The following is a 27649-nucleotide window of genomic DNA, read 5'->3' as shown; positions in this document are numbered from 1 at the left end:
TGAGTTATGGGCAGCAGTTCATACACACATGTGCAAATTCATGTGTATATATACTTCCAAACCAAGAGAAAATTCTTCTCTATATGAGTTTTTGTTATTGGTATGGACTAATATTTGGGGATTTCTAAGGTTTCCAGGGATTTCGGGAGCAGGGCCTCAGGGAATGTGAAAGGTTTCCTGAGCTTTTCACTTGACTCCAGTACATGATTAGAACACTCCAAAATCTGTACTTTGAAAACATTGATAATTCTATGTCTCTGTATATAATTTCCCATCAGTACTGTATAGTTTTGAGCCGGCTTTATAACACAGCTGTATGTTGCCTTATGATGTTTATTACTAACTGCTTTCATTTCATTATTTTTCATGTGTCACAGGTAAAGTTTTTACGAGTAAGCTCAGATTGAGTTTAGCCAGTGATTGATAAGCTGGCCAGCAGAATGTTCTGGATGTGGTCGAGGCACATTGTAAGTTGAAGACATGATCATTAGTAGGAAATGTACCCATTCTCCACCAGAATAGGCCTGAAGTGTTGTGTGTTTTTTTTTTTTTTCTTTAGTCTTTCCATGTCTTCTTTTCTGGATACAGGTACAGAATGAGCACATGTTGTTGGTGTACACCAGGTGGTATTTCCACCATTGACTTCCTGCAACGCTATGCATCCAAGACCCACTCCAGTGAATTTCAAACAGCTGATGAAGACCTCTGCTACTGCTTAGAATGTGTGGCGGAATACCACAAAGCAAGGGATGAATTGCCATTCTTACATAAGGTACTTTACATTAATTGGGCAGTATTTTTCAGAGCTTGATAACTAGGAAGAGAATAAATTTAAACTCTGTTGGAAGCATTCAGGGAACTGAAAACGTGATTTAAACTGTGAATGCTAATATACGTGTAGTATGTAACTCATAGCCTGGTAGATAGTAGGTGCTGAATAAATGCTTATTGATTGATGGAATTGAATTGAAATCTAAAGCAGAATTTTATAATCCTCCACTTTTAGACATTTTGATGTGAAACAGTTTCATGAAATGAAGTGACGTATGGGGTATTTTTGGGTTCATGTTTTAATGTCGTTGTGTTTGACTTTCTTAACAGCCAGGTATCTGAATGGCTTGGGTTATTCTTTTATTGGCTAATAGTTCTCTTTTTCCCCTCTCTTCATTTTTTAATGTTAAGTGCTATAAATCAATAAAGACAAACATTTTTTTCATTCACAGGAACCAAAGTGAAACATATAATTTTAAATATGTGGCTTTGAATATTGGTTTATTATATTTATCTGGTGAGAAATGGAATACAGACCATAGAGTTACGTATAATAATATAGAAGAGAGGAGGGGATGATAAGTTATGAACATTTTGAGGAAAACTTTACGTTTACAAAGTTGCCTAGCGATGAAGCTAACCAATGCCTTTATGCTAAAGCTGATGTTTCAAGGTAATTACCTATGGCTGGAACATAGGAGGGAAGTCAGAGAAGGCCCAGCTTGTGTAAAGAAGCTCCAACTTCTCATTTCCTTTTCAATAGAGTATAGTTGACAGTGCTGTTGATAACAAAACTCTGCAAGAGCAATGTTGTAAACATCTCATGCTCTATGTACTCATGTTCATGTATCATAAAAGCCACTTTTATGTTCAGTGACTGTTTTCTTTAAATCTAATATAATTTTTTTTTTTTTTTTTGGTACGCAGGCCTCTCACTGTTGTGGCCTCTCCCGTTGCTGAGCACAGGCTCCGGACGCGCAGGCTCAGCAGCCACGTCTCACGGGCCCAGCAGCTTTGCGGCATGTGGCATCTTCCCGGACCGGGGCACGAACCCGTGTCCCCTGCATCGGCAAGCGGACTCTCAACCGCTGTGCCACCAGGGAAGCCCTGGTACTTCTTTAAACTTCTGAATTTTTATGCTTAGGAAAAGGCTTTCTAGAAGGATCGTCACATCCAGTATATTTTGTTGCTAATAAGATATAAAGCACACTGCCCGTTTTTCTTTTCCTGTAGGTTTTATGGGAATTAGAAACCTCACGTCTCATAAATCACTTTGAAAAGGCCATGAAGGGAGAAATTGGAGACGATGACGAGTTATATATAGTAGACAACAATGGAGAGGCACAGCTGTTTGACCTTACTGGCCAAGACTTTAAAAATAAGCTTCGAGTTGCTCTTCTTGAAATACTGAAATATCCTTATTTGCTTTTACATGAGCGTGTTAGTGAGTATCTTGGGTGTTTCACAGTTGTATCATTTTTATATTTTAAGAATTGTAAGAATTTGGGTTTATCTATATTGAAAATCTGTTTCTTAAACATATACTTAGGATACTTTTTTTTCCAAACGTTTTATTTTGAGCATTTCCAAACCTAGAAAAGTGAATTACACAGTGAATACCATATACACACCACATAGATTGTACAGCTGCTGATATCTTGCTGTATTTGCTTCATCACATATTTATTCTTCTATCCATTCAATTAATTTTCATTCTTGGAATTTGTCTGTAGCAGGGTTTTTCATACTTGGAACTGTTGACATTTTGGACTGGATAAATCTTGGTGTGTGAGGGACATGCTGTTTATTGTAGGATGTTTAGCAGCATCCCTGCCCTCTCTCCACTAGATGCTGGTAGTGACTTGCTCTCCCCATTACCCTAGTTGTGACAAGCAAAATTGTCTCCAGATATTGCCAAACGTCCCTTGGGAGTTGGGGGTCAGGGCCAGTGGGGGACAAAATCGCCAGGTTGAGAACCACTGGTCTGTAGTAGTTTTCAGTAATCACAATGGCATAGCATATTATGTCTGCCTAGATTTTGGCCATTTATATTTGCATTTCTTAATATGAATCTCTTGAAGACATTTTCCTGATCTGTCAAATCTAACGAAATAACAGTACCTTTAAGGCACCCACTACTGTATCTAGTCCACATTCAGATTTTCCCAGTAGTTGCAAAATGTGTTTTTTGGATGATTTATTTAAATTAGAGTCCAATCAGGGACTGTGCATTTGGTTCCATTTGGTTCCATATTTCTTACATCTCTTTTAATCCAGAATAGTTTACTTTTACGTATGTGTGCACAGGTATAGATATAGTTAGATAAATAGATAGATGGATAGATAGATAGATAGATTTTTTTTTTTGTCATAACTTTGACTTGCTGAGACCAGATGGTTGCCCTAAAGAATAATGTGCTTCCTGGACTTTTCTGATTTCTTCCTTGTCATGTTATTTGACTTGTTTCTCTATCCTCTGTATTTTCAGTAAATTGAAAAGTATATCTAAAGATTTATTAGATAAATCAGTTCTTTCTAAATAAATTCAAAATAACTAGATTTTTAAATTCGAACAAGTCATTTTTCAAACATTTATTAAAGAGTACCATATCCAGAAAACTATATAAGCTTGATTTTTCATAAACTAAGCATACTTGTGTAGCTGGCACCCAGGTCAGAAACAAATCATCATCAACACACCAGAAGCTCTCCTCTTACTTTTCCAGTCATTGTCCCTCCTTCCCAAAGCTAACCACTGTCACTACAATATTCTTTGAAGCTTGACAAAATAAAGTTGATTCATCTGATATGGTAAACGTATGAGTCTATTCAGTATACTTTTGAAAGAGTGATGAAGAAATTTCCATGAAGCAACAGGGATTAAGATAGTGCTGGTACAGATAGACTCATGGAGCAGTGTAGAGACTCCAGAAGTAAACCGAATATATTTGGGGAATTTACTCTTTGCTGATGATAGCATTTCAAACCACTGGAGAAAATGGATTACTCAGTAACTGAGAGTAGGACAAAATAGCCATTTGTGGGGCAAAGCTGATTTTATCCCTGGGGTACAAGATAAAGTCCTCATGGATCAAAATGTAAAATGCTAATGGAATTGGACCTATAGCCATACTTCTAAGAAGGTGCTCTCTGGAGATAATTATGCCCAGTGTGAAAAAAGATGTTTGTACTAGGAAAGTCAGAGCAATTCATAGGCACACACTATGATCAACCTACCGGTCTTTCAGCAGCTAAATATCATTCCTACATTTACAGCATTTTTATGCCTCAGTTTAAAAAAAAAAGGAGCAACTTTTCATTTACTTACAGAGCAACTGAAGGAGCCAAATTTAGGGAATCTTGATACGTTGATAAGATTTATGTCTTATGTTTACTGCCTTATTTTTTCTATTTAGATGAATTATGCGTTGAAGCACTTTGCCGGATGGAACAAGCTAACTGCTCCTTTCAGGTTTTTGACAAACATCCAGGGATCTATTTGTTTTTGGTCCATCCCAATGAAATGGTGAGTGTGAGTGTTAGGCAGTGGAAGAGGGGATATTTTATTTTTGCACCTATATTACAGATAACTATAATAGAGGTTTTTGATGTGTACTTTGTTTAAAATATTTGCCAAAGTTATTCTCTTGTTGTTGTAACATTACTGTAGTTCAGGAGGGGGTGCTGGGGGGCTCAAAGAAGAGGGTTAAAAGAGTAGGGAAACAGTTCTGACAGGTGATGCTTCAGTTTAAAAGACAAATGAGGGAATAATCTGAACTTTCAGTGTGTTGACCTGAACTAACGAAGAAGGAGAGTTCTCTCTTGCTTTTCTTGCTTGCCTGCCCCGCTCCAAGCACATGGAAATACCAGTTAAAACACTTGAAATAATTATTTTGCTAATAGATGAGATTTTTAACAGGTGATGGGGTAGAGGGGAGAACAAGGAGATTCAGTTCTTAGGTGCCAAACAGGAAGAGGAACATGAGAATCAGAACAGTAGGTAGACAGAAGCAGAGAGCAACACCAGAGGCTTGGAACCTGACTTTGAGCTGATTGCTCGAGTTTGAGGACTTAACATCATGTGGCGAGGCAGCGTGTGCAGTAGGACCTGTGCACATTGGCCTCTAGAACTGAGTTACAACGTTAAGACAATAGCCACGAAGGGTTGCTCTGCCAATAGAAGGATAGTAAAGAGGCTTTTTTTTTAAGTGGCGAAGAAAGAACACGGTAATGGGGTTTCCAGTCAGAATGGTGGTGAATTTCTGTCTCCTTTGTGCCAAACCCAAACAATGATAGAAAAGAATTCAAAAAGTGGAATTCTAAAAGGTATAGTCCCACTTTTTAAAGGGTAAATGTTTCTTTGGACCAGTAATGGAACAGAAATACAAAGTGATACATGGTGGAAACCTGTATGTCGGCCTGGGTGGCTGTAGGTAGCAGGGGACTGAGTTTGTGCATGATAATAAGAATTACAAGTCTACTCCAGGCAAGGGTAGAACCAGAGTCGAGGCCTGTGCTTAAAATAAGGGTGGGGCTTTCCTGCCTGTGAAAGAAGACTGACAGAAAGTACAGCCAGCTGCTCTCCGGGACTGGCTTTCTTAAAGCTGCAAAGCAGTAGAGGAAGCAGGTCCAGCTGAGCAACCAGGACCTGGGCCAAGAACTTGCAGACTGGGTGACTGGGTCTGCAGGGCCAGGAATGACTGTATTCTTCATTATATATGTGTTTTTGTAGGTGAGGAAACTGAGTCAGGAGACTTAACCACAGTTACACAGGCTAGTATGGTGACTGGGATTTGTATATAGGCAGCCTGATCCAGAGCCCTAATGCTTTTTTTAAAGTTTTTATTTGAAAATACTTTAAAATTTTCAGAAAATTCTCAAAAATAAAAAAAGTAGAAAACACCTGTATATTCTTTAGCTGTATTCACCAATTACTAATGTTTCACTCCATTTGTTCTATCATTTGCTTTCAGTTAACTACAAAGCTGTTTGTTTTCTGACCATTTGAGAGTAGGTTGCATGTATCATAGCCTTTTGCCCCTAAATACTTCAGTGTATATTTCCTAAGAATAAGTATATTCTCACAATATTATAAACTTCAGTGACTTTAACATTGACACAGTAAGGTCTGTTTTCCAGTTGTGTCGTGTGATCCAGTGTACTTTGTAGCATTTTCCCCCTGTACTCCAGTATCCAGACCAGGATCAGGATTTACATGTAGTTGTGTTACATTAGTCTCCCTTAATCTGTAACATTTCCGCAGCCTATCTTTGTCTTTTATGACAATTACATTTCTGAAGAATAGTCATTTCTGCCTCCCTCCCATTTACAAAAAATAGAATGCTTTTCATTTTGGGTTTGTCTGATGCTTGCGCATGGTTAGGCTTCGGTTATACGTTCCAACTGGAAAACTACATAAGTGAAGGATGTTATGTCCTTCTCAGGCTGTCAGATATACGGCATGCCATATCATCCGGCCTCTCATGGTGATGTTAATTTTGATCATCTAGTTGAGGTGTTGTCCAGTTTCTTCACTGTACAATGTCTATTTCTTAAGTACTCTAAGATCACATAAATACCTTACTCCTCACCAAAATGTTCTCCTAAATTTAGCATTACCTGATGGTTCTTCCCTGAGCCAGTTTTTCTAAGATTGCAAAATAGTTTCAACCCCAGCACTTTACACGTTTTACCAGTCAGCACTTGACATTGATTATACTATAATCAAGAGCCATTTTCCCTGCTCTTCATTTATTCATCTGTTTATCATAAGTTATAGACTCATTGATTCCTTTGTATTTTTTTTCGATAGCTTAAAATCCATTACTTAATTATGTTGGCATAGAGCCCATTCTTTTGTCCACTAGTTCTATGTTTTGCAAACTTTTCTGCCCATAACCTAAGTAAAAATATTCTTCATCGAGTTCACACACATATAGACATACGTGACCTAAACATTTCACAAAACAGTACTTACTGTTACTATGAAGGAAGCCCACTGATTTTTTTAAAAAAAATTTATTTAGTTTTTAAGGTTGGTTGTGATCACTAAATTCAGTTTGTAGTGCAGAATAAATTTAAAATCACTTCCCTATGCTATATCGCCATGTAGAGGTGACCTTTGATTTCTTCTGAGGTTTCTCTTTTCATTTTTCCTTTTTTAACTTTCTATTATGGAACATTACAAACATACAAAAATAGATTGGTGTAGTGAACCCCCATATATCCATCACTGTGCTTCATCTGTTATCAATATGTGGTCAATATTCTACTCCTGTTTAGTTACCGCAAATCTTAGACATCAGAGCATTTCATCCATAAAATACTTTAGTTCGTGTATCAAAAAGGTAAGTGCTCTTTAAAAAGAACAATTACATCGACACACTTATAATAATAATAATAATATATTTCTAGTCAGTATTTGAGTGGAAGTTACTCTCTCAAAAATGCTTTATCAGGGTTAGATCAAATCAGGATCAAGTAAGGTTCACATGTCGCATTCCAGTTGACCCTTGAGCAACAGGGGTTTGAACTGCATGGGTCCTCTTATACACAGATCCTTTTTAATAGCATGTAGTATAGTACTACACAGTTCGAGGTTAGTTGAATCCATGATGCAGAACCAGGATATGGAGGGCTGCCAACTATGTTATATTCGAATTATATTAGTGTATTCAACTACGCAGAGGGTAGGTGCCCCTAACCCTTGTGTGTTGTTCAAAGTTCAATTGTAATTAGTATCTTCCGTCTTTTTTTTTTTCTGTCATCATGGACCTTTTGGTTTATTTCCTTTAAATGTCTGAAAATCATGTATTTTTCCTAAAGTACTTTATTCTATATGATAGTTTTTTTCTTCCAGTTTTATTGAGGTATAATTGACATACAGCACTGTATAAGTTTAAGATATACGGTGCAATGATTTTTTTAAAGTATTTGATGTATCTTGTGTCCTCTGTAATCTGTAGAGAATCTTATTTTAACTGTATTCTTTCTGTAGACAATTGTGTGTTAAATGAAGTAATGAATGTGTTACACTTTTAGGTTTCACGTTGGGCTATCCTGACAGCAAGAAACTTGGGGAAAGTGAACAGAGATGATTATTATGACTTACAGGAGGTTTTGACTTGCCTTTTTAAAGTTATTGAGTTGGGGCTTTTCGAAAGTCCAGACATTGATACTTCTTCTGTCCTTGAGAAGGGTAAACTGATTCTTCTGCCTTCACACATGTATGATACTGCCAACTACAAAAACTATTGGTTAGGTGAGTATTGTTCCTACACACATATAATTAGTATTTTCCAATATTTCTTACGATTATCCTGCAAGGGAAGGGATCTCTTCTGGTAATCTGATCAAAATTGCTAAATAAAGGATTTCATAGTTCACAATTCTTGTTCTGTCATTAAATTGACTATTACAACATCTTGTCTTTAAACATTTCTTATCCTAGAAATCATCTGTGTAAGAGGTACATTTTCAAGTATGGCAAATAGATCTTTTATTTAAGGCAGTATTAGATGTTACCGTATTAGCACAGCAGCTGAACTTAATAGGGTTTTGATCTCTTGAAACAGAGGTTTAATACCTCTTTTCCCATCTGTAAAATATTTCCTGGGAGAAAGCGATACTAACTTTGGTTTTCATCAAGTTGTATATTGACTTAAAGTAGTTCTGTCCTACTTCATTGATTCAGAGTCTTACAGTCATGTGTATATTTGGCAGTGACTGGTACTTGAAATATAGTGATCTTAAAATTTAAGGGGTCTTTGATATTATGAGATGCAAATTGTGTGGTAGTCATTTTGGAAATGGTTTTCTAACCAGGTTCGTGCCATTTTCCCTTTTTATTCAGTCTAAAGTTCTGTTCTTAGGAGGAGGAGTTGTATATGAATATCTCAGACTTCAATGTCTGAGGCACTGGATACTGTTTGGTTTCATCTTACTGTCTTGTTATTCTTTTTGCCAACTAAACTGGAGAAGACATTAGAACAGTTTTATTTAATCAATTCAAGAAAACTATACGTGATCTTACAGGTATCTGCATGTTGCTGACCATTCTTGAGGAGCAAACCATGGATTCACTGTTGTTGGGCTCAAACAAACAGAATGATTTTATGCAATCAATACTTCACGCCATGGAGAGGCAATCAGATGGTAATAAACTTTATTTGCTGACTATTGTGATGATGGTGCACTTTGAAAATACTAGTGTCACGGTAAGAACTTGGGTGTATGATGTGGAGGAAAGAAAGAATGACCATTTTATGGTTCTGGTCACAGAGTCAGAATTTTTAATTGGAAAGGACCTTCAGAGTTTAACTCAGCACGTTACTTTCATAAAAGAAGAAACTGAAGCCCAAGGAAGTTAACTTACTTTTGAAAAAATTAATTAATTAATTTTTGGCTGTGTTGTGTCTTTGTTGCTGTGCATGGGCTTTCTCTAGTTGCAGCGAGTGGGGTCTACAGATTCCTTCTTTAACATCTTTATTGGAGTATAATTTCTTTACAATGGTGTGCTAGTTTCTGCTGTATAACAAAGTGAATCAGCTACACATATACATATATCCCCATGTCCCCTCCCTCTTGCGTCTCCCTTCCACACCCCCATCCCACCCATCTAGGTGGTCACAGAGCACCAAGCGGATCTCCCTGTGCTCTGTGGCTTCTTCCCACTAGCTATTTTACATGTGGTTGTCCATGCCACTCTCTCACTTCGTCCCAGCTTACCCTTCCCTCTCCCCGTGTCCTCACGTCCATTCTCTATGTCTGCATCTTTATTCCTGTCCTGCCCCTAGGTTCTTCAGAACCTTTTTTTTTTTAGATTCCATATGTAAGTGTTAGCGTACAGTATTTGTTTTTCTCTTTCTGACTTACTTCACTCCGTACCACAGACTCTAGGTCCACCTACCTCACTACAAATAACTCGATTTCGTTTCTTTTTTATGGCTGAGTAATATTCCATTGTATGTATAGCCACATCTTTATCTATTCATCTGTCGATGGACACTTGGGTTGATTCCATGTCCTGGCTCTTGTAAATAAAGCTGCAGTGAACATTGTGGTACATGACTGTTTTTGGATTATGGTTTTCTCAGGGTATATGCCCAGGAGTGGAATTTCTGGGTCGTATGGTAGTTCTATTTTTCGTTTCTTAAGGAACCTCCATACTGCTCTCCATAGTGGCTGTATCAATTTACATTCCTACCAATAGTGCAAGAGGGCTCCCTTTTCTCCACACCGTCGCCAGCATTTGTTGTTTGTAGATTTTTTGATGATGGCCATTCTGACTGGTGTGAGGTGACACCTCATTGTAGTTTTGATTTGCACTGCTCTAATGATTAGTGGTGTTGAGCATCCTTTCATGTGTTTGTTGGCAAACTGTATATCTTCTTTGGAGAAATGTCTGTTTAGGGCTTCTGCCCATTTTTGGATGGGGTTGTTTATTTTTTTGATATTGAGCTGCATGAGCTGCTTGTAAATTTTGGAGATTAATCATTTGTCTGTTGCTTCATTTGCAAATATTTTCTCCCATTCTGAGGGTTGTCTTTTCATCTTGTTTATATTTTCCATTGCTGTGCAAAAGCTTTGAAGTTTCATTAGGTCCCATTTGTTTGTTTTTATTTCCATGTCTCTAGGCGGTGGGTCAAAAAGGGTCTTTTATGTCATAGAGTGTTCTGCCAATGTTGTGGCAGGCGGATTCTTTACCACTTCACCACCAGGGAAGTCCCCTCTTTAAGAAACATTCCATAATTGTCTTCACCTAACTAATGACTTTCTTCCTTATTTGAGAGCTTCCTAGACGTAAGATAGCTTCAGTAGAGGATAAAAAAGTATATGAGCAGTTCTACATGAACGACTATGATAAAAAAAAAAAGTAGACTCTAAGAGCCCTGAGGGAAATAAAGCAGAAAGTTCTAAGGTTGACAGTAATTGGGTGAGTTAGAGCACTTGCCTCCTAAGAATACTGCGGAAGATGACAGGTGGTGCTAACAGTGAAGCCATTCTGGTTCTCACTTGGAAAAAGCCAGCTATCTGTTTTTTTCTGTAGGTGGTGTATCTTTATGTGAGTGTCAAAAATAAATCTGGAAAGAAAGAATAGAGTAAGATCTTACAGATGCTTGACTGAGGGCTTCTAATTTCCTTAGAAGACATTAAGGAGCAAGTGAAGGTCTTTGAGCAGGGCAGTGTTTTGCCCCTGCATGTAGAGAAGAGGGGAAGGACCGGGCATAAGAGTGTGTGAGTAATGGGAATTCCTGCCAGTTGGATGGAATGGAGATAACAACAAAGCCTTGTTGAGAATGGATGGATAAAGAGTATGTATCTCTGCTTATCCAGTGGATGAGGGGTTCAGTCCTTTATTCCAACCGAATGACACACACAATTCAGGATTTCTCATATCATGGACTTTGTTTAGATCTGAAAATACCAAGTTTTTCTTTCTCTCCCTTTTTTTTTTTCTACTTTACCTCTGTTATTTATTGAAGGATGGGAGTATAAAGGTCTGGAAGAAGCAGAGGAGGAACGATTCTTTCAGGTTGGCAAATAGGGTGAGAAAGTTGAGTTTATCTGGACTATCTCAGTTTGTTCCACACAACAAGATTTCTTAACAGAGGTGTATTGCTTTAAAAAAAAAAATGCAGACATTATTTAAAAGTTTGCCAGGTTTCTAAAACCTGTAGTTGACAACACTTTACTTTAAATTACTTCCTGCTTTGCTTTCAGTTTTGTTGCTACCCAGGTAAAGAATGCTTAATTCTCAATATATTTTAGTCCCTTTCTCTAATTGTGTTGTAATTTGGCAAATTACTCCATTGTGTTTCAGATGATAGTGTGGATCCTTTCTGGCCAGCGTTACACTGTTTCATGGTGATTCTGGATCGTCTTGGATCTAAGGTCTGGGGTCAACTGATTGATCCTATTGAGGCATTTCAAACCATTATCAACAATGTGAGCTACAGGAAAGAGATCCAGAACATACGGAACAGCTCTGTGAGGTTCGTTCAGTTCCTGTGTCAGGATTTCCAACAATCTGTATGAGGAAGTCTACTATAATTGACTTTAACAGTAGGATTTTTCTCTTCTTTTTACCCTTCATTTCAGTAATTTCTATTTGTTCTTAATATTTAAGGACCAAGTCAGAACCGGAGTCATATTTAGATGATATGGCGACTTGCAGCCAGATGGTATACAATTATAACCCTGAAAAGACCAAAAAGGTATAAAACATTTTGAGAATTCAGATGATATTGTATTGCCTTTATATTGTATAGTCAGTGTTTTACGTGGTTAGTTGCATTGCTGATTTTATGATATGTAGCTATTCTGAATCAACTGTTGCATAAAACAGTTTCTGATTGAACAGTAGCTCATGAGGAAAAATGGTCTGTAATGAGAGCATGCACAGTTTGAGAGATTAATTTTTAAGTACATTTTGGAAGGGTAGAACATTTATGGCATGAGGGAGATAAATCACATGACTAGAAATCGAAACCAACTGAAGGAAAGAGGTCCAGAGTACATGGAGGTTTTGTAAATTTAACCTTTTCATGAAAGCTTCACCTCAAAATTGGACTGTTTTCAATTTCTTGGGGGTCCATATATGTACATCAACACAGGAAAGTTGAGCAGTGTATTTTCTTGTTGGCAACTTTTGTGTTAAACCTGTCATGAATGGTGCTTGTTTATCTGAATGTCAGTATCTCTTTCATTTTAGGATTCAGGGTGGAGATCAGCCATTTGCCCAGATTATTGTCCTAACATGTATGAAGAAATGGAAACATTAGCTAATGTGCTTCAGTCAGATATCGGTCAAGACATGCGTGTTCATAACAGCACGTTTCTGTGGTTCATCCCCTTTGTGCAGTCCCTCATGGATCTTAAGGATCTGGGTGTGGCTTATATAGTGGAGGTTATTCATCATCTGCATTCTGAAGTCAAAGACGTCCTCAACCAGACGGACGCCGTGTGTGACACAGTCACTGAGTTTTTCCTTCTGATTTTGGTGTCAGTGATTGAACTGCATAGAAATAAAAAGTGTTTGCATTTGCTGTGGGTTAGTTCCCAGCAGTGGGTGGAAGCCATCGTAAAATGTGCCAAGCTTCCCACCACCGCGTTTGCTCGGAGTTCTGAGAAGTCATCTGGAAACTGCTCCAAAGGCACAACAATGATATCTCTGTCACTGCATTCAGTGCCATCTAACTCTGTACAACTTGCTTGTGTGCAGCTGATCAGAAGTCTCCTTAAAGAAGGCTATCAGCTTGGGCAGCAGACTCTTTGTAAGCGATTCTGGGATAAGCTCAACTTATACCTACGAGGAAATATATCTTTAGGTTGGCAGTTGACTAGTCAGGAAACCCATGAGTTACAAACTTGTTTAAAGCAAATTATTAGAAACATAAAATTCAAAGTGCCTCAGTGTAGCACTTCTGTGGATCTGACTCCTCCATGTAAAACACCTCCTGCATCTTACAATAAAGAAGAAAGTGAACAAACAGGGAAGAAGTCTAAAAAACAAAGGCACTGTCTGGAAAACTCCAGCCCAACATTCTCTAAAGAACCGATGAAAGCTGATGCATGTGAAGTGAAAGAGAGTATTTTCAGCAAGGCACATAATGCCATAGAAGAGGATAATGAGCAAACTTATCTAAAAGATTTGAAACTCAAAGACCATCTCTCAGCTGAGTTGTGCTTGAAGCCGAGTAGTAAAAGGCTTGTGAATGAAAGAGCTCGAGGCCAAGTTAAAATAAGTACAGGGAAGCATATGTCTGTAAAAGAGAATTCCTCATATACCCCACAGAATTGTACTTCAAGAAATGGTCCAGAAAAGGTATTTGACAGAGGAATAATCACATCAACAGGTTTGTTGACTGATTCTAGCAATGACTCTCTGGAAAAAGTGTCCACATCAGATGAGGATTTATCTTTAAAGGATGATGCTCTTGGCAAAACCTCAAAAGCAAAAACTAAGGCACATAAAGATGAAATCTGTGCTAAGTTATTGCATGTAATGAAAAAGCAAGACAGGAAAAGTACCACTTTAGAGGAAAACCTGACTGTATCTAGCATTGAAAGTTTCTGTTCAAAGAAAGATACAGGAGCTCAGAAAGGAGATGGCTTCATACACAATCTCTCTTTAGGCCCTAATGGTGTTCTGGATGATAAAAATGGACAACAAAAACCTGAAAACAGTTTACTGCTGAAAAAGAAACAAGTACAGGAAGAAGAGTTGGGCATTTTCTCCACCCCTGATATCAGTTGTCAAATACTAGAATGTCATGTTGGTAATAAAGATTTGGTCTCATTCACAGAAATGACCAATATTTTTGTGGAGAAAACACCTCCCTTTAAAGATCCTGTGACTGGACTTGAATCAAGAGATATGGGAATTAGCAAGAGTACTGTTGAGTTTTCTTCTGATTTAAGAGAACAGGTCCTTAGCATCAGTCCTAAGTCTGACCCTTTAACAGATTCTCAGATAGACAGAGACCTCCACATATTATCTTTAATAGTTCAAGCCAGTGTTATTAAGTTCCCATCAGGTTCAACCCAAAGAAGTTTATCCCAGCTACAAAGAAAAGTTAAAGATGATAGAAGATGTTTGACAGCCAACCAAAATAGTGTCAGGGAAACCTGCTCTGGACACGTCATTATTATTTCAGAATCTGATGATGATGATGATGATGATGAAAGAATTGTGGGTTTTAAGAAACACATTAAACAGGGTAAGACATGCATTGAGAAAGGATGTCCAGAGCATCATACTTCAATAGCTAACACAAATGTGGAACAGAATGTAATAAAGGAAGAAAATACAAGGTCCCTTTTGCGGTTTGAGGAATCGGATTCTCATTTTTTTGAGTTTGAAAGTCCATGTGAAGTGTTTTCAGTTCGGCAAGATCAGAGACCAGACAACAAGAATTCAGTTCAAGAGAATGAAGAGAATTCGTGCTTGACTCATGTAGAGGATATCACAGATGATTGGGGTTATGGTCCAGCTTATGTACCTGAAGAGGTCATTAAAAAAGCAGCAGAGGCAGCTTTGAAGGAGGGAGAACCTGAATCCAACAGTGACATAGAGGAGGATAATATATTTTTAACACAATGTGATCCAGAAGATATGGATTTATGTTCACAAATGGAGAAAGAGAATGATGAACTCATTGAAGTAGTTCATGGAAAAGATACAGTCCAGGTAGAAGAAGATTCTGTGAGTCGGCCTCAGTTGGAATCTTGGAGTAGCACAAAATGTAAATACAAAGATTGTGTGGAAACACTGGAAAACCAGGGTGAATACTGTTCCAAACACTCTGAAGCTAAAGCAGCAGATGAAGATACATTTCGTAGACCTGGCTTGCCTCTCTCTTCATCTAAACCTTCGAGACCTCCCACTGCTAAGATATTTACCTCCAGTAGTACTTCACGAATTGCTGGTCTTTACAAGTCTTTGGTAAATACGTCAGCGCTCTTACCAACTCTGCAAAATAAGTCAAGTGGGGTACAATCTGCTTTGAAAGTACCACAGCCAGTCTCTGTGGTGTCTCAGAAGCCAGTGGCTGAAATGAAGGGTTTGTGCAACGTTCTCCAGTCTCATACTCCAAATAATTCCAACAGGCAAGGCTACAAAGTTCCATTTTGTGAAAACAGATCTTTTTCACCTTCCTCTCCAGTAAACGTTTTCTTGTCAGCACAGTCCATCTCTGACACCTTCGTTAAAGAGGTCTTAAAATGGAAATACGCAATGTTTGTGGACTTTGATCAGTGCGGACCCCCTTCAACTCTTTGTCAGTCCATCACAAGACCTGTGCCTGTGAGATTTCAAGATGGTAGAGATTATTTTAATGTGTTTTTCCCTTTGATGATCCTGAATACTTTTGAAACTGTAAGTATATGTTCTAATCGTATACCTTCAGACTTTGAAATTACGTTTCTTTACCATGCTGAGTACGGCTAAAATAACTGATCGCATTTTGATTTAGATGTAGCTTGTAGATTTCATGTTGAACAGACATTGTGCCCCACACTGTTCTAGATGCCGGTGATACAGAGGAAACCCTTAAACTCTGCCCTTCTGGAGCTTACAGACACAATTCAGAGTGCTAGTTTACCAAGTCCAGAGGTGGCACAGGAGGAGGAAACGTTTTTCGGTGTAAAATAAGGGAAGACTTCTCAGAGGACATAGTCTCTCATCTGCGTTTATTTTTTTGAAAAGTAGTGTAAACCTTTACTGAAGTTTTCTTGAGGAGGTAGCAAAGGGCAAGTTACACTGGTCAGCACAAAGCAGTAAATCCCAAATTTCTCATCTGTCTTCCCAACTTCTTAGGCCTCATAGCAGCCTTTAGCTGCCCCCCTACCCCAACACATCCCATTCTGGTTCTTCTCTCTTTCTTACTGCCTGACTGGGATTGCCAAGAAAAATATAGGATTCCCAGTTAAATTTGAACCTCAGAAAAACAGTAATTCTTTAGTGTAAACATCCACCTGCACTTTGAAGGATGTTTTTGGTGTTCTCACAGCAGGTCGATTTTTCCTTTTTTTCAAATTGGTTAAAAAACAAAAACCCAAAAGGTGAGTGTGCAACAAGACTCTTCAAAACCAAGAGCACTGAGGTAAATACCCACGTATTCAGTCAGCAGATCCTCGGGTGCCTGATACTTGCCCAGTACTATCACAGACCTGGCGGGGGTAAAGTGGTGAACACGACAGACAAGGCCTCTGCCTTCTGGGAATGATCATTTCAGATCGGGACAAAAGGCTCTAGAGTGCTCTAGAATGATCTAGAACAAAAGGGAGCAGGCACTTGAGACTGAAAGGTGAGACGGCCTCTGTGAGCGATGGTATTCACACCGAGACCAGAGTGAGCAGAAGGAGTTGGCCATAGGAAGTATATCGCAGGCAGAGAGACTGCAAAGATCCAGCTTAGAATTGTTAAAGGCAAAGGAGATGTACTGCACAAAGAGGCAAGTTGGTGTCAATTTATGCCCTAAATTTCAGCCATTGTCGTAAGAATTATTTTACTAGTGTTTCAGAACCATTAGAAACAACTAACTGATAAAGGCTCTTCAGTCTCTCTCCTTAAGAACAATGTGAAATAGTATTACAAGAATGATTTTCTTACCTTACAAAATCGTTAGTTCAGTGAACAGTGTATACAGTTAAATAAGCTGGGGAATATACAGAGATTTTCTTCATCTTGGAGCTTATTTTTTTCTTGAACGTTTATCCTTTCCAGAAAACACTAAATTGCTTAGAGGCCATTCATAGCCCTTAAATTTAGGACACATTTGTGATTTTATTTTTCCCTTAGTTCAGAAGTATTTATATGTTTATCTTTAAGATTTCTTCCTTCAGGACATTTCTGTAGCCAGAACCTTTTCAAAGCAGAATGAGCACAAGTTCCGTTTGTATATACACAAAGTTTAAGATAGTCAAATACTTGTGGAAGGCCCATTATTAAAAAAAAAAAAATCAGCCACTCTCACCTCCCCAAGTAATTATTTTTGATCCTTGAGGGATCCTTTTGTTATTTACTTCCATATTTCTAAATAACATGCCACTATTTTGACTTGTTAATTTTTCAGTACTAGACATTTTCTGTAATTACCCACTACAGGAAGTACCCTCTCTTCCCAGCCCTGTGTTCACACACACCTCTCCTGTTTTCCCATCCTCACTATGGAGTAGTCTTGTAATTTTTAGGTCAGTATTTGTTATTATTTTGACGATATAAAAGGTGTCCACTGGGCTTCCCTGGTGGCGCAGTGGTTGAGAATCTGCCTGCTAATGCAGGGGTCACAGGTTCGAGCCCTGGTCTGGGAGGATCCCACGTGCCGTGGAGCAGCTATGCCCGTGAGCCACAAGTACTGAGCCTGCGTGTCTGGAGCCTGTGCTCCCCAACTAGAGAGGCTGCGATAGTGAGAGGCCCACGCACTGCGATGAAGAGTAGCCCCCGCTTGCCGCAACTAGAGAAAGCCCTCGCACAGAAACGAAGACCCAACACAGCAAAAATAAATTAATTTAAACAAAAGAGAATAAGGTCTTTGAATTAAAAACAAAAGTGTCCGCGACTAAGTCATGTGGTAGTTGTAACTACTTTTCGTTTCCGACTCTTTGCTTTCTCTGGATTTATTGTTTACTTAATTTTCTATGTACTTATTACTAATTTAGCTTCAGGCTGTCTCTTGGATGTTTAGGTCTCTCAGTATGATCAGGCACATCAGATAGTTGATAAATTTCATCTTCTTGGTTTAGGATGGTTAACCTGAAATGCTCACCATCCTCATCCTAGGGCTTGCATTTCCTTCTTTCCTGTGTTGGATCTTTGTCTCCTGTACCCAGGGTTGTCTGTTTTTGTCACCCTCTCATTTTAGTAAGGCACATCCTTCAAGCTTCCTGAGAAAAGAATGTGTAGGAGATAAATTTTGAAACTTTGCATGTCTTAAAATTTCTTTCTATTTTGCCATCTCTGTCTTTGTTGTTGTCATCGTCATTCTCCTTCCTTGGAGACTTTCTCAGCGTCCAAGTCTATTGAAAAAAATTTTGAGCATATTTTTAGTTTCACAGTACTCTTGTCCTCTCATTATTCCTTTTTAGAGGATTGTGTGCTTTCTTCATGTGCACAGTATTTTTTACTACCTGAAGTTAATTAATGATAAGTTTAAAGTTAGTTGAAAGTTTTCTTCTCTTTTCATTGTCCCTGTTTTCCCAGTTGCTTTTTTCCTATTCATTTTAGTGTCTACAGACCTTTCATGTTAACTCCTTTCTTCACATGTCTAATGATTTTTGTTGGTTTACTCACATTTAAGAACAGGATACTAACAAGCAGATGGGAGCATTGTTCATAATAGCCAAAAGTTGTAAACAGCCGAGATGTCCATCAGGAGATGAATGGGTAAACAAAACATGGTATATGCCTACAATGGAATATTAGTCTACTATTAAAAGGAATGACCCGTTCTATGTACTTTTACCTGTTCTTTGATGAGCCTGGAAAATATTATGCTAAGTGAAAGAAGCCAGGTACAGAAGGCCACACATTGTGTAATTCCATTTATATGAATTTTCCAGAATAGGCACATCCGTAGAGACAGAAAGTGGATTAGTAGTCGCCAGGGGATGGGTGAGGGAGGGGTGTGGGAATTAGGACTGACTGCTAATAGGTATAAGGCTTGTTTGGGGATGGTGGGAATGTTCTGGAATTAGATAATGGTGATGGTTACACAAAATAGTGAATGTACTAAAAACACACTGTAGTGTGCACACTTTAAAGTGGTGAATTTTATATTGTGAACTATATCTCAACTTTTTAATGCTATAAGAAAAGAGGATGCATTTAAATAATGACAGGTCAAAAGAGATGCTTAGGAAAAGAGATACTTTTACTAAAATGGTCCTTTATTATTTGCACTGTGGAAGTCAAATGTGATCTGAAGGACACCATCACATGGTGAAATCCAAATTAGTTTCATTCTTTATATTAAGATTACATGCTTAGGTATAGTTATAATCTATATTTTGTTACATGTAAGATTTTAAAACCGATTAGAAGCTCTGAGTGAAAGGGATAGGCTTGTTGACCATTTGGCATTTTATTGGGAAGCCTCATCCCCACCCTCATGTCACTGTTTTTAGTCTTTTCTTTTCCCCTCTTAGTGAGGTCAGATTTCCCCAAGAAGAATCTTCAGATCGATTGCCTGGAAAGCATAGGCTTGATGGGGAGCTGACTGTGGGGTGAGGGTGGGGGCAGAGGGAAAGGTCCAGGCATTCAGTATCTAAATATTTGCTTAATTCCCTGTTTAAAAATTATTTTATTTTATTTTTAAAATTATTTTATTTATTTTTGGCTGTGTTGGGTCTTCGTTGCTGCACGTGGGCTTTTCCCTAGTTGTGGCGAGGGCTTCAGTAGTTGTGGCTCAAAGACTCCAGAGCGCAGGCTCAGTAGTTGTAGTGCATGGGCTTAGTTGCTCCACGGCACGTGGGATCTTCCCAGACCAGGGATAGAACCCGTGGCCCCTGCATTGGCAGGCAGATGCCTAACCACTGTACCACCAGGGACGCCCCCCCCACCTTTTTTTTTTTTTTTTAAGTACAGTATCCCCTCTCTATCTGCTGCCCCACAGGCAGAGACGGTCACACTTTATAGAAGTGAAACCACTCTAGCTTTTTGCTAGGAACAGGGATGGGCAGTCTCCCTTCAGCCCTCCTCCTCCTAGAGGTGTATGTCAGACACTTCCTTCTTAGAGTTCAGCTTCTTGGACTTGCTGAGTTAGTTAACCATTCATCCATCTGCTTACCAGCTTCCCAGATTTTGATACTCTTGCCTCGTCTTCTGTTCTCTTCATCCTAATGAATTAATCCTGTTGTGAAAAATCCCTTGGGTGTTTTAGTGGGGTTTCAGGGGAATGAAAGGAAATGCCTGTGTTCAATCTGTCATCTTTACCATGAAGTTTTATCTTGTTCTTTTTTTCTTATTTTTGCAATCTTGTTCTTTTTCTTTAACCATGTAGTGAAACAGCATTGTTTTAGCATTTCTAGTTTATATAGGCCAACATTTATTAATGGTATTATTAATATACCTTGATTCCTTTTTTTTTTTCCCACTGTAACGTGTGGCTTGTGGGATCTTAGTTGCCTGACCAGGGATTGAACCTGGGCCCTCAGCAGTGAAAGCACTAACAACTGAACTGCCAGAGAATTCTCAGATACCTTGATTACTTTTAATGTTTATTCTTTCTTATAAGCCAGAGACTGTGGCATCAACCACAGTCTTGGGCCAAGGCTTCTTATCCTCATTTGGATGTAATTTGACTTCATAATATTGTTTGTTAATGGAATGCTGAAGTGTGTTTAGAGTCCTTTGACAGAAATGTGGTTGGTATCCTATTTAGGACATGAAACGCAGTGTTTGGTTATCCAGTTCTTATGTCTTATTGCAGGTGGAATGCAATGACATTGCGTAGAATTATCCCTTGCCCCAAAGGGCAAACGAGCAAATTCAACTTTTAGAAATATGAGTCTCTTGAATAAAAAAAAATTCCCACAGGACTCAGAGGCAAAAAGTATACAAGTCAATTTTCACAGCAAAGTAAAGGAGCTGTTACAGTGGAGGATTCCTGGACTGAATGTCAATATTATGACATAGTATGAGTCTGTTTCGTGTTTGGTAATTGCAATCATTGTTGCTTTTGTTGTGGTCATCCATTTGCAATGCTTGGTGTCAGTTTATTTATCTCTTGTAAAAATAAAATACAGTGTGTGGGGGGAAAAAAGAAATATGAGTCTTTTGTGCACTGATGTGACTGATAGAGGATATATTAGTTTTTAATCCTTACGTTTAACACACAAAAATATTAGATAAATGTGCACTATTTTGACAGGGACCAATTGTTTTGGTCAGTTTTGGCAAATACTCTATTTTCTTAAAGTTTTGGTTTGCTGGGTCTGTCTGCAGTCCCCTTCGGTTACCTGTGTGTGCATGCACGTGTATGCAGAGTGTAATTGGCAGCTGCTTTTTAGGTTGTGTAGACAAGGAGCAGGCAGAAAGGGGGCCCTTCTGGAGTACCAGCTGTGATTCTTAGTGCCCACACCCCTTATAGGGAGAGTGCACCATTTTTAGCTAATTTCCTGTTATAATTTGTTCTGTGAAGGAAACAAAACAGGTTGATATGATGAGCGACATTGGGAGGCTGCTTTTGAGATCGGGCTGAGAGCCAGGAGAGGAGGGTTTTGTGCAGAGGAGGGGGGAGGGTCAAGACTATAATGCTTTGAAGTAGGCCTAACTGAGCATATGTGAGCAAAGAGATTAGGCTGATGTGACTGGAGTGAGGTAACTTAGAGGTAAAGGGAAATGAAGTAAGATTGCAGAAATCAGTCAAGAGCTGGATGGTATACAACCCTGTAAGTGCAGGTTGGGGTTTCATTCTCAGTACAGTGAGAAGATGTTGGAGGATTTTTAGCTGGTTGGTGTTTAGGCTGGGGGAGTAGCAATATGTAATAGTTTACTTTTTTGTTTTAAAGAAAACATTCTTAGTTGCTCATTAGAGAATAACTGTAGAAAGGTAAGCATAGATGCAGTAGACCTGTCGGGGGCTATTATAATAGCCCAGGAGAAAGATGATGGTAGCTTGATCTAGGTGGTAGCTATGGAAATAAAGAGAAGTGAATTCATTGGGCGTAAATTTTGGAGATAGTACTCAGTACTTATCTTTTTTAAATATATATAGAAATTTATGTGATTCATTTTTGGCTGGGTTGGGTCTTGGTTGATGCACACAGGCTTTCTCTAGTTGCAGCGAGCTAGAGAACCTCTGCATAGCATCCCCCATTATCAACATCCCCTACCAATGTAGTACATTTGTACAACTGATGAACCTACATTGACACGTCATTACCACCCAGAGTCCATAGTTTTCATTAGGGTTCACTCTTGATTTGTATATTCTAAGGGTTTGGACAAACGTATAATGACATGTATCAGTCCTTTAATATCAGCGTACTTTCACTGCCCTAAAAATCCTCTCTGCTCTGCCTGTTCACCCCTCCACAGTCTCAACCCTGGCAATCACTCATCCTTTTACTGTCTCCATAGTTTGCTTTCTCCAGCATGTCAAATAGTTGGAATCACACAGTATGTAGCCTTTCCAGATTGGCTTCTTTCACTTAGTAATGTGCATTTCAGGTCCTTCTGTGTCTTTTCATGGCTTCATAGCTCATTTCTTTTTAGCACTAAATAATATTCCATTGTCTGGTTGTACCATAGTTGGTTTATCCGTTCACCCACTGAAGGGCATCTTGGTTGCTTCCAAGTTTAGGCAGTTATGAATAAAGCTGCTATAAATATCCATGTGCAGGTTTTTAACGTAAATATAAGTTTTCAGTTCATTTGGATAAATAGTGAGGGCACTATTGCTGGATCCTACAGTAAGAATATGTTTAGTTTCATAGGAAACCACCGAACAGTCTTCCAAAGTGGTGGTACCATCTTGGGAATTTCCTGGTGGTCCAGTGGTTAGGACTCTGCACTTCCACTTGCAGGGGGCACAGGTTCGATCCCCGGTCAGGGAACTAAATCCCACAAGCCACGTGGCTCAGCAAAAAAAAAGAAAAAGAAAAAAAAGGTGATGGTGCCATTACATTCCCACGAGCAATAAATGAGAGTTCCTACTGTTCCACATCCCCGTCAGCATTTGGTCCTGTCAGTGCTCCAGATTTTGGCCATTCTAATACGTGTGTAATAGTATCTTGTTGTTTTAATTTGCATTCCTTTGATGACATAAGATATGGAGCATTTTTTCATATACTAATTTACGGTCTGTATATCTACTTTTGTGAGGTGTCTGTCCAGGCCTTTTGTACATCTTTTTCATCAGATTGTCTGTTTTCTTACTGTTGAGTTATTTTTTTCTTTTTTAAATAAATTTAGTTTATTTATTTTTGGCTGCATTGGGTCTTCATTGCTGTGCACAGGCTTCCTCTAGTTGCAGCGAGCAGGGGCTACTCTTTGCAGTGTGCGGGCTTCTCATTGCAGTGGCTTCTCTTGTTATGGAGCACGGGCTCTAGGCATGTGGGCTTCAGTGGTTGTGGCATGCGGGCTCAGTAGTTGTGGCTCACGGGCTTAGTTGCTCTGTGGCATGTGAGATCTTCCTGGACCAGGGATCGAACCTGTGTCCCCTGTGTTGGCAGGCAGATTCTTAACCACTGTGCCACCAGAGAAGCCCTTCTCCTTCACTTTTAAAGGATAATTTTTCAGCATTCCGAATTCTAGATTGGTAGGATTTTTTCTTTCAACAGTCTAAATATTTCACTACTCTCTCCTTGCTTGCATGGTTTCTGAGGAGAAGTTAGATGTAATTCTTATCCTTCCTCCTCTATAAATAAGGTGTTTATTCCCACAGGCTTCTTTCATGATTTTTTTTTCCTTTATCTTTGATATTTCATATTCCTGAAGGTTGAATATGATATGCCTAGGTGTAGTTTCTGGCATTTATTCTGCTTGGTCTTGGAGCTTCCTGGATCTGTGGTTTGGTGTCTGATGTTAATTTTGGAAAACTCTGGGTCATTATACCTCAAATACTGCTTCTTTTTCGCTCTCTCTTCTTCTCGTATCTCCATTATGTGTATGCTGCATCTTTTGTCATTATCTCACAGTCTTGGATATTCTGGGGTGTGTTTTTTTTTACCCATTTTTTTCTCCTTGCTTTTCAGCTTTGGTAGCTTCTATTGCTGTAGCCTCAAGCTCAGAGATTGTTTCCTCAGCAATGTCCAGTGTAGTAATGAGGCCATCAGAGGCATCCTTCATTTCTGTTACAGTGTTTTTGATCTCTGGCATTACCTTTTGATTCTTTCTACTTTACATCTCATTCATTACATTACCCATCTATTATTTCATGGCCTCCTTTTTTCATTAAACTCTTAGTATATTAACTATAGTTTAAAAAAAAAAAATCCTGGTCTGATAATTCCAGTATTCCTGCCATATCTGACAGGTTTTAGTGCTTCTTTATTCTGTGCAAACTGTGTTTTTTGCCTTTGAGTATGCCTTGTAATTTTTTGTTGCAAGGCAGACGTAATCTACTAAATAAAAGGAACAGCAGTAAATAGGCCTTTAGTGATATAGAAATGAGGTATGGGGGAAGGAAGACCATTCCATAGTCCTATGATAAGGTGTCACTCTTTTAGTGAGCCTTTGCCTCTGGACTAAGAACTTTACACCACATGCTTCTTAGTTTCCCCCCACCTCCTTGGGTGCGACAGGATGGTTAGAATGGGCTGGAGCTGGTTTTCTTCCCTCAAGTAGTTTAAGCTCTGATAAAATCCCAGCAACTTTGACTCCGGTAAAATAGCATCTCATAGATCAGGCCTTGTTAAGAAGGTCAGGAATGCTCTGGTGTATTACACAATGGTTCCTTTACCCCAGTCCCCACCAACCCCCCACCCCCGCTGGAAGCACACAGGGAATTTTCTCCAGTGTTCACTGTGAGGGCCTGTTCGAGCTCCTAGAGGTAAGACTCACCAAAGTGTGGAGTCCCTTTTATGACTGGGTCCCCCTAGAGTTTTTAAGAGAGGTCATGCTGAGCCTCCAACAGTTTGTCGCATCCAGTTCAGGATTTCCTCCTGGCATGGAGGTTTCTACTTAAGAGTTTTCTGCGCTGGCAAGTTGTGATTTTCTGTATCCACCTTTTTGTCTCTTTTTACTTGTTAGGATGGAGTGGCGACTTCTAAGTTCCTTACATGCCAAGCTGGAAACCAGAAGTCCCAAATTAATTTTTAATGTTTGTGTCACACAGGAGTTCTAGGTTCTGGATTTTATGGTTGCTTACTTTGGAAAATTTTGCCGTTTAACATTGGCTTTTCAGATGTTTTTGCTTTCTTAAGTTGCTTTTTTTGCTTTGCGTAGGTGGCACAGGAATGGAACAGCTCTCCAAACAAAGAGAAATTCCATCAGTTGCATTTACGAAAATTTCCTGCTGATTATAAAAAATACTGGGAGTTTGTGGGTGAGTTCTTTCTTATGTAACTTGGGCTCTATCATATAATAATTGGAGATTGCTATTTGAGGGAACATAATAAGTGCTTGCATTTTCTGGGATATAGGTTTCCTGAGGTGAATTTGTAAGCTCTTACAAAGAGTATGTTTAAAGTCTTTACTTAATGAGGATAATTACTGGGACAGTTATAAAATTCATGGTTTTAACCATTGTGCTAGCAGAATACCACAGGCCAAAGTGTCCCTAGATGCTGGGCAAGGGAGAGAGAAGGTGAGTGAGGGAGTTTGATTGGCGGGGGCGGAGGGGGTGTTGACATGATCGTGCGTACAGATTCTGAGTAAATCTCTCTGCCGTCTCTGCTCTCACTTCATGAGTTGTCTGGAGCAGGTGTCACAGTTATGTCTTAGTTATAAAGAAACCAAGCATTTAGAACCCTTTAAAATAAAAAGTATAAATTCTCCGTCTGTCTCCTTCCCCCTTGCAGTCCATCCCACTCCATAGATTCACTTAAGAAAAAAAGCGTGTACATATATTTGGGGGGGAAGGTATTATATGTTCACTGTAGATTATTCAGATAATATTAGCCAATAGTAAAATAAACATCACTCACAGTTCCCATCATTCAGAGATCATCTTATGAACATAGTATTGTATATCTTACTGCTAGACTTCCTATTCATCTGAGTGAAGGGTGGGTGGGTAGGGTTATTTTACCTAAGTGACTTTTTTCATGTATTTATTCAGCAAATATTTACTGACTTTATACTACCTGATAGTGTATGATTCTAGATGCTAGGTATGTAGCTGTGATGAAAACATAAAATTCCACCTTCGTGAAGCTTACATTTGACTTATTTTCATTTAGTCTATTATAAATGTCTTTTCAGAGGTAAATAATAAGAGCATGTTCAGTGTTTGTAGTTATTCCATTGTAAGTGTATTCCATCGTTCTCTTTAACCAGTAATTTCTAGTTAGACATGTACATTACTTATGATTTTTTACTGTTACACTGAATAAATCCCTTTGCTAGATCAAACAGTGTGTGCATTTTAAGACTTTCGGTTCATATTGCCTCTGTCTACCAAAAAGAATACCATTTTCACTTCTGACATAAGAATGTAAGAATGTATCTCTTCTCATTTGCTAGTTTAAACTTATCCCTCAGTTTTATATGGAACATGTATCTCATTTGAAGTTGTAGTTTTTGTCCTCAAATCTTTATTGGTCTTTTATATTCTTGGGGGGGGGAGCGGATAATTGTCTGTTCATGCCTTTTGTCCTTTTTTTATCTCTTAGGGAGGTTATTTTCTTACTTGTATGCATTGTTAATTTTTTTTCAATTTCATTATTTGCTGTTCAGTTTCACATGCAGTTTTTGAGGCAGACAATTTTTATCTTCACATGTTCAAAAATACCGTATTTATTTCTTTACTGTTCAGTTGGTTTTAGAAATCAGATAAATACTTCCATATTTTCTTGTAGTAGTTTTATATTTCTTTCTAATATTTAAATCACTGGTTTATCATCCATTTATCTTGATGGTATGATAGAATCACATAGCATTTACTCTTGTGTCTGACTTCTTTCACGTAACATGTCTTCGTAATTCATCAATTTTGTGTGCATCTTTGGTATTTTTTTCATTGCTGTGGTGGTATTTCAATATGTGACTGTGTCACAATTTTACTGTTGATGGACATTTTTATGATTATTATTTTAAAGAAGTTTTTTTTGTCAGTGCTATGCAGCTTGTGGGATCTTAGTTCCCCGACCAGGGATTGAACCCGGGCCACAGCAGTGAAAGCGCCGAGTCCTAACCACTGGATCGCCAGAGAACTCCCGTTAATGGACATTTTTTCAGCAGTTTAGGCCTGTGTGTCAGGGCTCTCCAAGTCCATGCCCAAGTTCAGTGATTCGCTAGGAGGACTCACAGGAATTATATTCATGCTCATGGCTGTGACTTACTATGGCAAAAGGATACAAAGCAAAATCAGCAAAGGGAAAAAGGAAACCAGGAGCAAGTTTCCAAGAGTCATTTCCCAGCGAAGTCACACAGGACACACTTAATTTTCCCAGTAGTGGGCTGCGACAACCCATGTGACACATTATCTACCAGGGAAGCTTAGAGACCCAGTGCCTAAAACACCCTCTGCCTAGCCCACATTCATGACTTTCACAAGTAAAGTGGGTGTTTGACATAAGCTGTAGAGAAAAAAATTGGCAAACAGGTAAGGTACAGTGAGCCATTGTCATCAGCAAATGATGAGAGCTGTCTGGAAAACCAAGTTCCCAGATTCCAAGGGGGCCAACCTTGTAAGCAGGCCTTTGTAATGAGAGCAGCCTCAGGCCTTCTTCTACACACAGCATTTTATGAATAATGCTACTATGGTCATTC

General features: G+C 38.8%; 1 protein-coding gene across 1 annotated transcript in view; it reads left to right on the top strand.

Annotated features, from left to right (window-relative positions):
• The first annotated feature begins 281 nt into the window (after window positions 1–281).
• Window positions 282–27649, top strand: part of LOC308611151 (putative helicase senataxin) — a 61930-nt gene continuing 34562 nt past the window's right edge. Inside the window, exons 1-9 of the mRNA XM_081260041.1 lie at window positions 282–772; window positions 2005–2215; window positions 4188–4297; window positions 7813–8032; window positions 8806–8925; window positions 11594–11765; window positions 11900–11987; window positions 12485–15649; window positions 25163–25262. Of these exons, the coding sequence (XP_081116167.1) occupies window positions 596–772; window positions 2005–2215; window positions 4188–4297; window positions 7813–8032; window positions 8806–8925; window positions 11594–11765; window positions 11900–11987; window positions 12485–15649; window positions 25163–25262 (4363 nt within the window). The 5' untranslated portion in view covers window positions 282–595. The remainder of the gene's footprint in view (window positions 773–2004; window positions 2216–4187; window positions 4298–7812; window positions 8033–8805; window positions 8926–11593; window positions 11766–11899; window positions 11988–12484; window positions 15650–25162; window positions 25263–27649) is intronic.

The sequence above is a fragment of the Mesoplodon bidens genome (assembly GCF_964165515.1).
Source record: "Mesoplodon bidens genome assembly, contig: HAP1_SCAFFOLD_210, whole genome shotgun sequence".
Classification (NCBI taxonomy): domain Eukaryota; kingdom Metazoa; phylum Chordata; class Mammalia; order Artiodactyla; family Ziphiidae; genus Mesoplodon; species Mesoplodon bidens.
Note: the sequence above shows the minus strand (reverse complement) of the source record. Positions and strands in the feature narration are given on the sequence as shown.